Here is a 15,660-nt window from a genome sequence, read left to right as displayed (position 1 = left end):
CACCATCCGCTCCCGGGACAGGTCGGGGTCAGTGCCAGGCACCATCCCTCTCCCGGGACAGGTCGGGGCCGGGGCAGTGGCTGCTCCGGGCAGCTGAAAGCAGCAGCTCTGCGAGTTCAGTGATGCTTCCCCCCACTACTCCTGTCTCAGGAAGGTCTTGCTGCAGGAGGGTGTTTCTAAGGAGAGAGGGGGGCTGCAGCCTTTGCACTTTCTCTTTTCTTAGTGAATCGGTCCGTGATGTCTCACAGTGTTGCTGTTGTTCTCTCCCATCTCCCCAGCCTGAATTAGACTCAGAAATGCAGCTGGATTACAGAAAAGAGTAACCATTACATACTTGCCTCAGTGAAAAATCTTCAAATAAGCCCTCAAACCACCTAATAATCACATAAAAATAATCAGACCCAAATTGTAAAGTAAATTACCGGGTAACCAAACTGTAAAGTAATTTATCAGGTATCCAAACTGCAGTGGAAAGTCTTTCTCCACCTGATCTTTGGATGAGCCAGAGATGATCTTTTAAAATTGTGGCACCAGCATCTGAACAGGGCTGACAGAGAGGCTGGAGAGGGACTTTTCACAAGCACGCGGGGGGACAGGACAAGGAGGAATGGTCCTAAACTAAAAGAGAGGAAATTTAGATGGGATATTGGGAAGGAATTCCTGGTTGTGAGGGTGGGGAGGCCCTGGCACAGGGTGCCCAGAGAAGCTGTGGCTGCCCCATCCCTGGAAGTGTCCAAGGCCAGGTTGGATGGGGCTTGGAGCAACCTGGGATAGTGGAAGGTGTCCCTGCCCATGGCAGGGGGTGGCACTGGATGGGCTTTAAGGTCCCTTCCAACTCAAACCAGTTTGGGATTCAGTCTAAACCTCTCCTTAGAAAGGCATCAGCACTTTTGGTACTCGTAGAATTGTACCCTTGGAAGCAGGGATATCCCACTGGCAGAGGATGTGGTCCCAGCTCTGGAAGCCCAAGGGATCTTGCTGGAAAGAGCCAGCACTATTTCATTACTTTCCTGAAGATAAAAATGATAAACCTAATCCTGGAGTCCTTCTGGCAAAGCATTTGCTGAGGTCAATGGGAATTAATAGGAACTTGCAGCGTAATTTGACAAGAGCAGCTTGTTTTTTAAATGTGGGGCAGGGAACCTATGAACCAAGTGGAGAAATCTCCGGCAGAAAGTGCTTCTTTGAACCTGCTGTGGGTGGAGGAATCCACTCAGATCAGTAGAACTCCATTTTTAGATAAAGTTGTGGATTTTTGTGTTGAGATGCAAACCTGGAAGTGACTTCTTTGATTGTTTGTCCTGTGGTGCTTTTCTTGTTCCGCTTTGGGCCAAGAACTGCCAACCTCGTGGTCGCAAGCTGAGGTGCCCTGACCAGTGTGGGAATGGTTTGATTTTCATACAAAGGACAGAGGGCCCAGAGGCCAAAGCAATGAAGGAGCCCCCAGGCCCTGGCTGAAGTGGTTGTGTGGAACTCTGCACACTCAGCTGCTCTAATGGAAGGCAGTGAAGTTGCCCTGATTTATAGCAGCAGAGTGTCTGTGCCATTGTATTAAAAACAAACAGGGCCTCCCAGAGGTTGTATGAGAAGAACCTTTATCACAAAATTTCCAGCCATGGCATGGACCAAAATATTCCTCCTAGGCTCAGACTCCTGTGCTGAACCTCTGCTGCCACCCAGGATGTGCACAGTCAAGTGATCCAGTTGTCGTGGCCAGCACGGGGCTCTCGTCCATCTTCAACATCCCCAGATTCTTTCCTGGGACTCCAATTAAAAATATTCTGTGTGGTCAACACTGGAAAGTATTTATAATAATCAGGAGGAGGGTTTTGCCAGGGTGTTTTAATCTTTGAGCCACTTCACGTGAAGCTTAAGCCATTTTTAAAAGCTTTTCTTTGGCAAAGCAAATCTTGATAGCGGGAACTGATGTGCTGCTGATTTGCTGCTAAAGCCCAGCCTGTCTGAGCCAAACAATAGCAGCAGGAAATCTACTCTCCAACATCTCGTTCACCTCCATGAGGTGTGAACATCAAAGCCTGTTCCCAAATGTCTAAATGCAATTCTTAACACCATTAAGACTTGGCCGTCTAAGAAGGAAATGTGCAAGTGAAAAAGCAGTTTATAAATACTCTGCCTTGCAGCTGCTTTCTGACAGCAGTGAACCCATCCTAATGTCTTTCAGCTTCCTCAGTTCCCATTCATCCTCGGACCTCAGGTTTATAAAGAGAAGTTAACCAGGTTTTATTTCAAATTTTATTTTATTTTAGCAGAATTTCCTCTGGCAACTGAAATCATCACTGAGAAACAGGTTTGTAAAATGTAGGGCTGGAAAACACAACATTTGCAAACAATCAGTATACAAAAGCTATTTTATTCCACGAAAATATTTTTTTATTTGTAAATATGGTGAATTTCTCTTACAATAAGTGGTAAAACTGCATCACTGGGCAGGGTTGGGCTTGGAGCTCTGAATCCAGGAGTTCCACCTGGGCTCAGTATGGCTCAGTGTGAGAGTGGACAGATCTATCCCGTTTCTCCTGCTTCCCTGCCTGGAGTATGAAATCCATTAGTGGCTACGAAATGTTCATACTGAGATGGTCGTTTCAAGGGAGGGGTGGCCTTTTGTTTGAGGAAGTGTTTGGAAGAATGTTGCAAGAGTAAAGTAATCAATGTTACAATGAAAGATTTCACTGATAGGAATGATTTCCTGAAAAAAACAAGTGGTTTGCCAAAAAAAAATCTCATACCACCACCTGTTCCCTGCAATTCAGTAGGTTGTTATAAATAGCTCACACCTTCAGGAACTGGGAGATGCCAGGAGAAATATAGGCTAAATTCATTGGATAATCTCATTTGTGAGGAGTCATTTGTTCTGCTCCACTAACCTTGTTTAATATTTATTTTAATCATGTCACCCACCCATGGCAGAGGCTCAGCACTGAACCCAAGTGTCTCTGGGTACAGCCTGGAAAATCTGTGTATTCTCAGGAGCTTTTTTTTTGTTCTGTGAAGAATTCTCTCATAGCCTCAGTGATGCCTGGACCTTTCTGAGGTCTGTTTTTCACACCCCTCAGCACCTGGCAGAGGAAGCATCGTCATCCCTAAACTGTTGTATGGACCTACAGGACCCCATCTCATCATCACATCCCAGCCCTTTCCACCTGCCAAAAGGCATTTGGAGCAGTAAATACCCATGGTCTCTCATCACTCTTGCTGTAGAGTTCCTCCCTAAAATCTTTCTTCATCAACCTCCCGGGAAACCCCTGACTTGCAGCATTTTCCACCAGGGTGGACAAGGGGATCTGCTCTGGTTCCAGGGAGAACCTGGAGAGGAGCTGATCTGCAGCCTGGGAAGGGACCTTATGTGACTGCAGGAATTTTTTTGGGTGTGCTTAGGCCATAAATGGCCACATGGTTCCTGCAGCCTCGGCCTGTGAGCACAAACATATGTTGCATCCCTTCATTCTGCTGAAGAGCAAAGGCCTCACCTGGCTTTTCCATCCCTGTTTCCATTTATGAGCTCACTCACCCCATCCATCTTTCTCCCACATCGAGTCCTGATTAGGCTGAGCAGGAACACAACAGGCTTTCTTTCCCACAGGAGGCTCTTTTTGACCTTCCTTTCCTCTCCTTGTCTGACAAATTGTGGGAGCTGACCCATATCTGGGCGGGATAATTCAGTCCAGCCCCATCCTGGCAGGCAGCTGCCTCTGCAGCTTCTCTGCTGGTGGGAAACAAGTGCCTGGGACATCTCGGGCTGGCTCTTGGCAGGGCTGGGTGCAGGCACTGGGGTTAAACAAGAACCAGTTCTAACCTTTGCCCCAAAGCCAGCCTGGCTGGGAGGACAGGCCCTCCTGGAATCAGCTGGTTCTGCAGAGTGGACAGTGATGAATTAGAGAGGCTTTTTAGTCTCAATGTTCCTCTCTCACCCATCTGGGAAGGGAATGGGGAGGTGAGGGATTGAGGGATATTCAGGATCCTTGGAGCAAGGGGCATGTGGCACAGTGAGGGACACTGGTCTTACCTGGGCCCTGGGCTTGACTAGAACATGAAGAACCTCCTTGCATATCTTCTTTCCAGTTCTTTTCCATGGGGGCATTACTGCATCCATCTGCTTCCCCTCAGCAATGCCAAGCAGTTTCTATAACACATCTCCTGCGTACTTAATACTTTATTTGGAAGATGATTCACAGGGGAGAAAAGCCCCAAATGCCTTTAACAAGTACAAACTGTTGTTTCCAGTGGCCTGTATTGTAAATCTACACCCTTGGAAAGCAGCACATTTACACAGCACAGGGTCTCTGCTATGAAATGACCATGAAAAACTTCTCTTTTTAAGGAAAAGCTGGTTTCTGCCATGGTGTTTTTTCTCCTGGTGAATTCTTCACACAGCCCTTTTCCAAAGTACTGCCTTGTCCCGGCATAAAACTCTAATCATGCAATCCAGCCCCAGCAGCCTCTAAAAAACATCCCCAGCAGCTTCAAAACTTCCTCCTCTTCCTCACCTTCTCCCCACCAGCCTGGTTTTAGCAGCTGTAGCCTTCACCCCAGGCTTACCATGGTGTAACAGGATCCTCTGGCAGGGGGAATCTTCAGTGGTTGATAAACCCTTAACTGTTGGGAAATGAAAGCAGGTTCCCTTTGAAGTGCACCTCGCATTACAGGGAGATGCTCCAGCCTCTGTATTTTAGCTCCCAATAAAATGATTTATGAGCATAAAGGCCTGAGCCACCTTTGAGGCGGGGGAAGGGAAGGAGTTGCTAACGTCATTAGCTGCAAAGGAGCTCCTTTTTTTCCCTGGGTTATAAATAAGGGGCAGAATCAACCTGTTTGGGCCATGAAATGTCCCTTCCCCTGCACGGGAAGGTAAATCCTATCACTTGCTTTGTGGCAGGTTTCGGTGTGTTTGGGGCTGGATTCCCCAGCAGGGCTCTGGGAGGAGACACTGCCTTTCAATACATGGTTGTGAATTGGCTTGGTGCAGGTGTATTTGCTATTATTATCATTTATCATCTGCTTTGCTGTGATGCTCCAGACAAGATGCTCCAAGATCTTGCTGTGCTGGGTCTGATGCCTTCTGGCACTTCAAAAGAGCCTCTATCTCCAAAGACTGATTGTGGAAATGAACTAAAATGCAAGAAACTGAGGGGTTTATCCTCAATTTAGAGGTGCTAATCTGATGCATGGGTTGTGTAAGCACTAAAATTTGTTGAATACGCTGAATTCAAATCAGAAAACCAATAACTTTCCTGAAGTCACTGGAGGAGCATAATTAAGAACTGAATTTCTTTGGTGATGATCTGCTCTCTCGGAATTTATCTTTCCTTTCTTCACAAGCCCACGTGCATTGTAGACCACAATGGCTCATGCACAGGACTTTTGTTGACTCTACCTGGTTGTAAAAGGATCCAGGGTATCCTTTTATCTCCCTTAAAATATAAAGGAACCAAGCCCCCATACTGGGTGTGGAGGATCAGGATGGGAGCAGCCATCACACACACGTGTACATTTTAATTCTGAACAAAACATCCCCAGCAGCTTCAAAACTTCCTCCTCTTCCTCATCCTCTTCCCACCAGAATGGTTTTAGCAGCTGTAGCCTTCACCCCAGGCTTACCATGGTGTAACAGGGTCCTCTGGCAGGGGCAGTCTGTAGGGGCTGACGAAGCCTCAGCTGTTGAGTGCAAAGGTGTGTGTTGGTGCCCAGACAACAACAACCTCATGGGGGGGAACAGAAGACAACACAAACCTTCTCCACGTTGTGTTTTGATCATACATTGCCCAAATCAACCGACAGACAGGGCAGTGAGTCCTCGTGGGGATGGTATTGCAGAAACGTGTCCCGTCCTATGTTTCTTCAGAAGATCTAATCCCCAGTGGATCTGCCAACATCTGGCTCTTGGTTAGGAAAAAAAGAACTTCCCTACCCTTTGTGATGTCAGGAAAGTGTCAGAAATCACTGGAATGGCTTTTGCACTCTTGGAATTCCACTTCTCTTTCCCTCTCAGTTCCCGGATTCATATCTTGGTTGTGTTCTCTCTTCAGGTATCTGAATTTTATGTGCTGTTCTCGGCACTGAGATCTTTATTTTTTTGGAGTGGAAGCTCTTCCTGCCCAGGCCTAGGCCTTTTTCTCCAAAAAGAGTAGGTTTATTTATCTCCCTGTGTTCAGCTACCAGAAATATTCAATTTTCATGTCCTTATCTGTGAAAGTGGAAGCAAATTATAAGAGACGAGGAGCCAAGGTCCATCTCCCTAATTCAAAACTGAATTTGCACACACATGCCTGTTGAGAAAAGGATGGGACCTTCCTCTTTGCGTGGTCAGGGCAAACAAAAGGTTATTTATTCATTTCTGTTGCTCACTGCTCACAGAAGCTGTGCCACGGATTGGGCTGGATAAAGGACTTGTGAAGTGCTACAGACTTCAGCCTTCATTCATTTCCCTCTCCTTAACTCTGTCCTAGATTCTTTTAGCGACTTTGGGTGCCAGAAGTGGCCCCGGGGATTGTGACCTGCCCGGCCCCTGGTGGTCAATGCAGGATGTGAGCTGACCCATTTCTGTCATGCCTTTGGAAGGGTGGCAGGTTGTGCTGCTCCAGCCACCAGAGCAGTGCAGTAGGAACAGGTCTGTACAAAGAGGTTTTTGGAGCCAAGGACCTGACATCAGCTCTGTAAACACTTCAGGGGCTTAATTTAGACCAACTCTTCAAAAAAAACTGGGTTTTGTTGTTTTCATTGTATATGGATGTAAATAACAGCGTGAAATTAAGGGCTGCCCAGGCCTGGGTCCTTCCTCAGCCATCAGGATCATGGCTATCATTAGCAAGTTTTAATTAAACTGTTTCCACAGCGTGGCTAAGTAACAGATAGAAAGAGCAATAATGGGCTGTGATCCAGAGAACCTCACAGAAATTAGTGGGTGAAGCTCAGTGCACACTTATTTTTGCAGCAGGCACCACTGCAGTGCATGTGGGCTGGAGTCCAGTGCTCCATTAAATAAATTTGCCTTTTCCTGTAAGAAAAATGCACAGGAACAAGTAACTATTTACAGGAGGACTGGACATAAAGACCAGGGAAAGATGCCCATTTTGAGCTTTGGGTCATGTTTGATGTCCACAGCACACAGGGCTAAAATTCTGCAGTATCTGGGGAAGAGTTCTGGGTTGGCTCCTAAGATGTGGGCACAGTTTGGGCTGCAGTGCCTCAAACCCTTGTAACACCAGCCCCTGATCTGATGTTGAGCAGCTTGGAAGCCTGATGGAGGATTTTTTTCCCCCCTGAATGCTTTACACTCTTGATTTTTGCTCCATTTTTTCTTGTTGCTGTGAAATTTAATCGTGTTTTCTAGCTCTTTAGGCCTCCCAAAGTCCAGCAGCTGCATTCTCATCTGGCTTGAAAGCTTATCCACATACTTCTGAACCCCAAACAGGGATGGGGCCTGAGAGCCTCTCTGATTAAATGAAGCAAACCAAGCCCAAGAGACAGATCGAGAAGCCCCTTCCACTATGCAGGAGGGAGATTGCCCACGATAAAACACACCAGGGCACACAGATGCATTTAGAAAAATCTCCTCGGGAGTCTTACAGGTAAACCAGCACTGTAGGAAACATGAGCCCAGCTTTGCACAGGCATTAAAACCGGGTTTATTTTAATGCACAAAGATTTAAATTGGCTGCAGAACAATTCTGGTGCTGCTCCAAGCAGGTCATGTCTTAGCATACAGACAACAGTGATTTGCTGCAGCACAGAGGAGCTGAGCAAGCCCTGTATTCCCTCCGGTCTGGTTCTATCTCTTTAGCTTGTCTAACATTGAAACCACGATGCTAATCTGTCTATTTATCCCTCCTAACAGAGCAGCCGTGTTGCTATTATGGTCCTTAATCCCTCAGCATAATTCACATAGTTGTCAGATAACAAGGCAGAATGGCCAGGTGGTAGCAGTGCTTCTATTTGGTGTGGACTCTCCCGGAATACACAAGTTAAATTATTCCTCTTCATCTCACCCTACAGCTCAGAGCACCCTCCCAACACTCTCAGCAGCATCTTGAGCCATTTTAAATGTATATGTTTACCCAGGAGACAGGGCAGGGGTTGTACTGTCATTTGGGAGAAAGGAAACTGAGGAGTGGTGGTGAATATAAAAAGATCTGAAGCCATTAGAGAGTGTCCAAGGAAGGTGGGGAAGGGCCCTGAGGGGAAGCCGTGTGAGGACACTGAGGGCACTTGGTGTGTTCAGATGGAGCAGAGGAGGCTGAGGGGAGACCTCACTGCAGTTCCACCTTCCTGGGCAGGGGCAGAGGAGGGGCAGGGACTGAGCTCTGCTCTGAGGGGACCAGGGACAGGATCCCAGGGAATGGCTGGAGCTGTGTCAGGGCAGGCTCAGGTTGGATCTCAGGGAAAGGTTCTTCCCCCAGAGGCTGGTTGGGCACTGCCCAGGCTCCCCAGGGCAGTGGGCACAGCCCCAAGGCTGCCAGAGCTCCAGGAGGGTTTGGCTGATCCTCTGGGGCACGGGGGTGACTCTGGGGATGGTCCCATGCAGGGCTGAGGGTTGGACTCGATGACCCTTGTGGGACCCTTCCAGCTCAGCATATTCAGGGATTCTGTGATATTCACAGAGCCTGTGTCAGGCCACAACTTGAACCTGGTTTTGGACTGAATGTGTTTCCATCAGCCCCCAGGTGAGGTGGGACAGCAGCTCAGGGAGTCACAGGGGGGTCTTTCCTTTCCCTTCCAGGCTCAGCAACTAAAAGGACTCTGAGGAATGGAGGCAAACACTCACAAATCCGAGTCAGGCAGCAACTTGAGTCTGGCTTTGGCCAGTGCTGTGGGACATGTTTCCATCAGATCCCGGCTGGGGTGGGACAGCAGCTCAGGGGGAATCACACGGGGCCTTTGCTCTCCCCTCCAGGTGTGGTTCAGCAACCGCAGGGCGCGCTGGCGCAAGCAGGCGGGAGCGAACCAGCTCGCGGCCTTCAACCACCTGCTGCCAGGGGGGTTCCCGCCCACGGGAATGCCCACCCTGCCCCCCTACCAGCTGCCGGACTCCACCTACCCGACCACCACCATCTCCCAAGGTGAGCACCCTTCGCCTGCGCCGCTGCTCTTCTCTTCCCAAATCCTGCCTTTCCAAGGCCAGGTTGGACGGGGCTGGGACAGTGGGAGGTGCCCCTGCCCACGGCAGGGGTTGGAACTGGATGAGCTTTAAGGTCCCTTCCTACCCAAACCATTCCAGGATTCCACAGTGTCCATCCCCATCTCCTGAGCCAGATGCAGCACAGGGCTGCTCCCTTCTCCTGCCAGGGACATCTGAGCCACCTACCCCTCTCTAGGCCCACTCCTGAGCCAGGCTTTGTCACCTGCAGTCCCCTGCTGAGGAGCACAGCAGCAGTGACCCATGCCACGTCTGCCTTCCCACAGCTCCTCACCTGCATTAGGTGACCCTGTCTCCTGTCCCAGCCAGGTTGCCCTCAGCACCATGGTCTGTGGGGCCACCTCCCTGTCCCTTTCTCATCCCGTCTGTCCTTGAGGAAACTGTGTGTTTGGGGACATTCCCATTCCAAGGCGTGTATCCTGCTCCTCCATGTGCCAACACACACCAAGTCCTGCATTCTCCAGTGAGGATTAGTTCTGGGATTCTGGGATTCTATCATCCCATTGTTCCTTGCCTTTGTCATTCATGACATCCCACTGGGTGTCTTGTAATACATGGGTGGTTTTCCTTGAGATGGGAAAACCAGGTTTTTCCTCAGGTCAGTGGAAGCTCCTCAGTTTTCTCCTCTGTCTCATGGTCCTTTCTGCTCTGTCAACGTGCCTCATGGCCGTAGCTGTGCTCAGCTTTGAAATGATGAGCACATCACTATGAACTGAGTATCCTGTAGGTGATCCCTCGTTCTGGATAAAGCTCCACACTGGGGTTCAGTGGAGGCAGTATTGCCCATTTCAGTTGGCTTTGGCCTTTACAAAAGAATTTACGGCTTCTGTTCAAGGAAAAGTTAAAGGAAAATTCAGATATTTCCCCCTAGCACGGCAGGTTTTGTCCCGTCACGCGGTTTGTGGAACACGGCATGTCCCAGGTGCTGAGACAGGATGGCCAAACCCAGGGGCCCATTTCCCAGCCCCAGCTGTTCCCCCAGCCCTGCTGAGCCCTGCTCTCTCTCTGCAGACGGGGGAAGCACCGTGCACAGGCCCCAGCCCCTGCCTCCCTCCACCATGCACCAGGGGGGACTCGCGGCCGCCGCCGACAGCGGCTCAGCCTACGGAGCCCGGCACAGCTTCTCCAGCTACTCCGACAGCTTCATGAACGCTGCAGCTCCTGCCAACCACATGAACCCCGTCAGCAATGGCCTCTCCCCACAGGTACGTGACCTGCTTCCATCCTGCCTTTGGCTGACAGCACTTGGCTGGTTCAGATCCTCTGAGAGCAGGGCGAGCTTCAGGCTGTCACAGCGTGTTCTGCTTAACGAGGGAGTTATTGCTGCTGTCAGGGAGTCCTGGAGCAGCCCAGTTAAAGCATTTGGCTAATTCCTTCCTCAGCAATATCGCTCAGCACTGTTCTGCAGAGCATTTGTGTCCTCTTAGTTCCCACCTCCACGTTAACACACTGCAACCACAAACACCAGGACTCAGAGCATCAGTGTTTGTCTGCTCAACCCTCCAAAATATTCCACAGCCAAAAATTCCAGGGCCCTCCAATTGTGGATTTTAACCTAATGACAGCACACTTGATGTTTTAGTTACTTTAGAAGTACCTCATGATTTGTGGGTGGCTGATTTAGAGATTAGCCAAAGCCAGCTTGTCCAAGCCTGGTTGGACCATGGAAGTGCCATGGATTTGAGCTTCCTCAAAACACAGGGGTGTAGATCTGGGATTTAGTTTTGAGAAACGAATTGTCATGGAAACAATTCTGCTAGTGCTTTGCACAAGGTCAGAATGAGAGGTGTAGGTGAGTTTTAAAGGAGGAAAGGTGTTTCACACCATCTGCTTGTGTAAGGAAGTGGAGTGTGTGTGTTTTGAGGTGACCAGGCAACAGCCACGGCCTCCCCTTGGAATATACCCTTGATTTTCACATCCCTGCCTGAGCCCATGACCTGATCTGGGGTCTGTGCTCCAAAGCCCAGCTCAGCCACCCTCTGAAGTGCCTCTCCCAGGTTTGATCTGGTGCTGCCCATCGGGTGTACAGCTTCTAAGTGCTGCATGTGACAGAAACAAGGCTCAGAGCAGAGAGAGGTTAAACCTCCACCATCAGTGAGCCCAGAGACAGCAGAGCTTGTGCTCATGTGTTATGGGAGCAGACTTACATTCTCAGCTGAGTGGAGAAGGCAGGATGTTCACCACCTGAGAATCCATCCCCCTCTAACTCCACCCTGGGATAAGAATTCTAATTTCCTGTCACCTTATCAGACAGAGCCTTTAACCTTCTTGTTGTTTTACTTGCTGTAATCTGCTTTCCAAGTGCACATTTGCTTGTAAGTGGAACAAGGCACATGTTGTACACTTGTATTCATGCTGGAGGGATACAAAAATCCCTTTTACTTTCACTCTCAGTCACTCGTGGAACATGGAGACACATGAAGTGCACTACAACAGTTGTTTCAGAGTGCCAGTAAGACTGTTTAGGACAGGAAATTCAAAATAATTTTAAACTACAAGGGGAAATTAGGTGGGCATCTGAAATGAAAAGACTACAACTGTTTAGAGGGGAGTCCAATAAACAGGGACATCAGAAAGGTTTATGGGTCTTGAGGTCCAATAGCTTGTGATCTCTCAAGTGTGAAAACAAACATAGAGTGTCAATGGAAAGAGGGAAATTTTGCAGCTTCTCAGAAATGGTATAAACCCCCCCCCCTTCTAGCTCTGAGTGGGAAAATGTAAAAGTGTGACTGGCATGAGGCAGAATATCACCTCAAACAGGTTAATTTGGGGGGGAATAGGCAGACATCTCTCTGACAAGGGATTTCTAACAGCACCAGGCCTGGGAGATGAGAAAAGAGCCTGGAATTCAAAGGCAGGCTCCAGGTTAGACAGGCCAGGGCATGTGATTAATTCAGATGATCACAAGTGCAATTTAGCACCTTGGAATAAGTTGGGGATGAGATCCACGTGATAGGACCAGACAGAGTCCATCCTGCAATTTCCATTTCTGTAGCTTCATCATCTCCCTCTCAGCCCCGCTCAGAAATCAGAGGCTCATTGAAATGACCAAACCAAGGCTTTTTCTCTGCTTATCCCTATCCCAAATTACCCTGCCCCCAGGCTCAGGCTGGGGAAAGATAGTCCTGAGCCAATAAGCCCTTTGTATGGGAAAGAGAGGATCCATTATCTGGCAGTCCTGAAGAAAAGAGAGCTTTGCACCCCCAAGAAGGAGAGATTCCCATTTTCCTAATGCTTTTAATCATGTGAGGGCCAAGATATCAGCATATAAATTCTTCTATTTCTTTTGTGCATGGAAAGGCTAACCCAGGTTATTTCATGACTGCTTTATATTTACTTATCAAACCTTCCTGCCTTTCTAAGCCCTCTGCTGTTCCTAGTGGAAGGATACAGGAAATACTCCTAATGGGATGAATGAGAACTCCTAAGTGTCCTGTTTTATGTAGCAGGGTAGGTAAAAGTTTAGTGAGGTCTCTATATGCTCTGTGTAATTTTCCTGCTGTGCTGAGCATAATTCAGCTCTTCCATGGCATTACAGGTAAAGCCCATCACACCTCAATCCCCTCCTCCTCCTCTCTCTATCTGAAGTTGCTCTTTACAGGGGTAAATACCAGCTAGAGGGAAAGAGGGAGTTCAGGAGGTAGAAAAAAAGAAGGGAACTGAAAATGATGGCAATTTGTCTGTGCTGCAGACAGCCAGTTCTCTGGTTTCAGCCCTCAGCAGCAGCAGGAGGGAGATCTCTTTGCAGTTTAGACAAGAAGTGGGGGCCAGCCTGGCCCAGAGCTCCCAGCATTTGCTGCCTCTCAGCAACGATCCAGTTACCCCAGGATTGGGTGTCCCGGCCAGAACCCCCCAGCCCCAGTGCTGGCAGCTGAAATTCTAGAGGAGAGGCGTGGCATTCCCATTCCCACAAGAGAACAGAGGATTACGTGTGGCCACAGGGGCTGGGACCCCCCTGAGGCCCCCCCTCACCCACCTCAGCCCCCCCCTCGATCAGACAGAGAGACCCCAACTTCACATGGGAAATGGTCCCGTTTCTGGCTTGTTTTCCAGCCCGTAGCACACAAAGCCTTGTGCCTGCCCAGCTCAGCTGCTGGAGCCCCAGAGCTTTTCCCAGGCAGCTTCCCTGGTATCCTGCCCTTATTCCAGACCTGAGAGGTCAGCTGAGAATTTTTATCTTCAACTCCTTCATCCCATGATGATGTTTTTTGTGACACTTCATGCAAAAACACCAACTTGGTTATGCAAAGGACAGCCCCACGTGATTGAAGCACTACCTGGAGTGAAGTCTCATGTCATGCTCCTTCCTAGACCTGAGTGAGAGCCCAGGGTAACCCGAGCAGTGATCTGGGCTGGTTCTGTGCTGGGATAGCCTTTGTCAGAGAGAGATTTTGCCTGTTTGGGAAAGGGAACCTCACAGCCTGACCAGCTGCAGCCACATGAGTCACTTCCAGCTGTCAGGATGCACTTGGTGCTCCCATATTATCAGAGAGGAGCTCAGGGGAGCCAGAATGTGCAGCAGCAAAGTCCCCCCTGCTCCACAAGGGTTGGTGGGTTGGCAGCAGCTGCCCCAGGTTCAGCTGGGCTGACTCAGTGGCTCAGAGCTGCCTTGGGCTGGCACTAAAGCCTGGGCCAAAACTTGCTGAGGACACAGAGACACAAAATATGATGAGTAACTGAGGCATGCAGAGTGTGATTTCTGGCCCTGGAGCTTCTGTCTCACCATTTCTCACAGGAGTGGGTTGTAAACCAAGGCCGGGCATGGGTGGGATTCCACAAGCACACTGTAATTATTTCCAACTTGTTTTCGTCCCACAGAGGACTCATTTCCCATTTATTTGAGAATAGCCATCAACCTCAACAAGAACAAGGCCAAGCACCAAGACATCCTTAGGCCAGTTCATTCCTCACATTGGCAGTGAGAACAAACTCTGCATCCCTCTGTTTGAAAGTTCAGCCCTGTGCTAGCCCAGAATTGCCCCTCACTGAGCTGGGACAAGGCTTGTGACAAACAGCTCAATCTCCTGATAAATCACAGAATCATCTCACAGAATGGGTTGGGTTGGGAGGGACCTTATGGACCATCTTGTTCCACCCCTGCCATGGGCAGGGACACCTTCCACTGTCCCAGGTGGCTCCAGGCCCTGTCCAAGCTGGCCTTAGATTCAGTCCAGTTACATCCTGAGCAGGGTCAGGAACTGTGAGTGCTGCAGTGAGGGCTGAGGTGGGACAAAATTAAGTGACTTAAACTTTATATTACAAGACAAAAGTGGACCCATATTAGCTGTTCCTCTGCCATTTGGGATGGTGGGAGATCCCCTGGGTGCTTTTCAAACAGCTAAGAAATAGGGTCTTACTGTGTTTTCTGCTGCTTCCATCTTTAGCCTCTTCTGCCACATCTCTTCTGCCTTTTGAAATGTCTTCATGTTTTTTTAGAAGGGTTTTGTCCATTCCTTCACTTCCTAAAATTTCTACTGCCCTTTCAGATCCAGGCCTGTACCTTGAATATGTCTGACTGTTCCCTGTAGCACGCTGGGGTCTTGCAAGGGGTTATTCGAAAGCCAAAGCTCATCCCTTTGCTGCAGGTGGCCCCTGTGTAGCTGGGGAACACGTTCAGATACAGTTCAGAGTCAGGCATTTCATGTACTTCCATGACATGTTATTTCTGAGACCTTTGAATCTTTTAGCAAAACCATGGGATCACCCAGAGATTAAGACAATTCCAGGAATACAAAGAGCCAAGAGAAACTTGTTCACCATCTCACAGTTGTTGCTTTAATTTTCCCAGGGCTTTCAGTGGTTTTTTTTTTTGCTCCATGAGCAGATTCATTCCCAGTGGAACGGCAGGTCTGGGGGTTAGAGTCAGATTTGCAATTTCTAGTTTATCCCTGAGTTTTGAGGGTGTTTCTGGAGGGACACTCAAGGCACAGCTCAGGCTCTGCCCACAAATTTCTGCTGTAAACTCAGGGACCTTCTTAGTCTGCACAGTTTGTTTTTCCTGACATCATCCCATGGCTCCATTCCCTTCCACCATCCAGGGTAATGTTTCCTCAGCCTCATCAGGGTGGGATTAGAGATCATCTGAATCCCTGTCAGGAGCTCACTGGTCCTGGCAGAAGGACGAGAAGAGCCAGCTGAGCCCTTTTTTGGGGTGGAAAACCTGGCAGTTGGGAAGGACATGATGTTGCTGGCGAGAGGGGAGCAGGAATGGTGGTGTCTGGCTCCGGAGAGACAGCTCTCCTTCCCTGCTTCCCTCAGTGACACGGATCCCTTCTGTCTGGTGCCTTTTTTTTTTCCTTTTTTTTTGTCGGAGACACTGTGCTTATAATAAGCATTCAAAATGAGTCTTGCTGGGCCAGGAGAAGGGGAGGGGAAGAAAGAAGGGGAGGAGAGGATGAGATTTGGGGGGGAGGGGGAAAGGGAGGAGGGGGTTTAAATAGCAAAGAATTAGAAAAAAAAATCTGATGCAAATCACTAGTAGAGAGAAAATTATGTGCAATTACCCAAGC

General features: G+C 49.0%; 1 protein-coding gene across 1 annotated transcript in view; it reads left to right on the top strand.

Annotated features, from left to right (window-relative positions):
- Positions 1 to 15,660, top strand: part of PAX7 (paired box 7) — a 105,034-nt gene that overhangs the window by 55,809 nt on the left and 33,565 nt on the right. Inside the window, exons 7-8 of the mRNA XM_027693187.1 lie at positions 8,909 to 9,074; positions 10,163 to 10,356. Of these exons, the coding sequence (XP_027548988.1) occupies positions 8,909 to 9,074; positions 10,163 to 10,356 (360 nt within the window). The remainder of the gene's footprint in view (positions 1 to 8,908; positions 9,075 to 10,162; positions 10,357 to 15,660) is intronic.

Source organism: Neopelma chrysocephalum, unplaced genomic scaffold (assembly GCF_003984885.1).
Source record: "Neopelma chrysocephalum unplaced genomic scaffold, ASM398488v2 Primary Assembly neopelma1_90, whole genome shotgun sequence".
In the NCBI taxonomy this organism is placed as follows: domain Eukaryota; kingdom Metazoa; phylum Chordata; class Aves; order Passeriformes; family Pipridae; genus Neopelma; species Neopelma chrysocephalum.
This window is presented reverse-complemented; position numbering and strand designations above follow the sequence as displayed.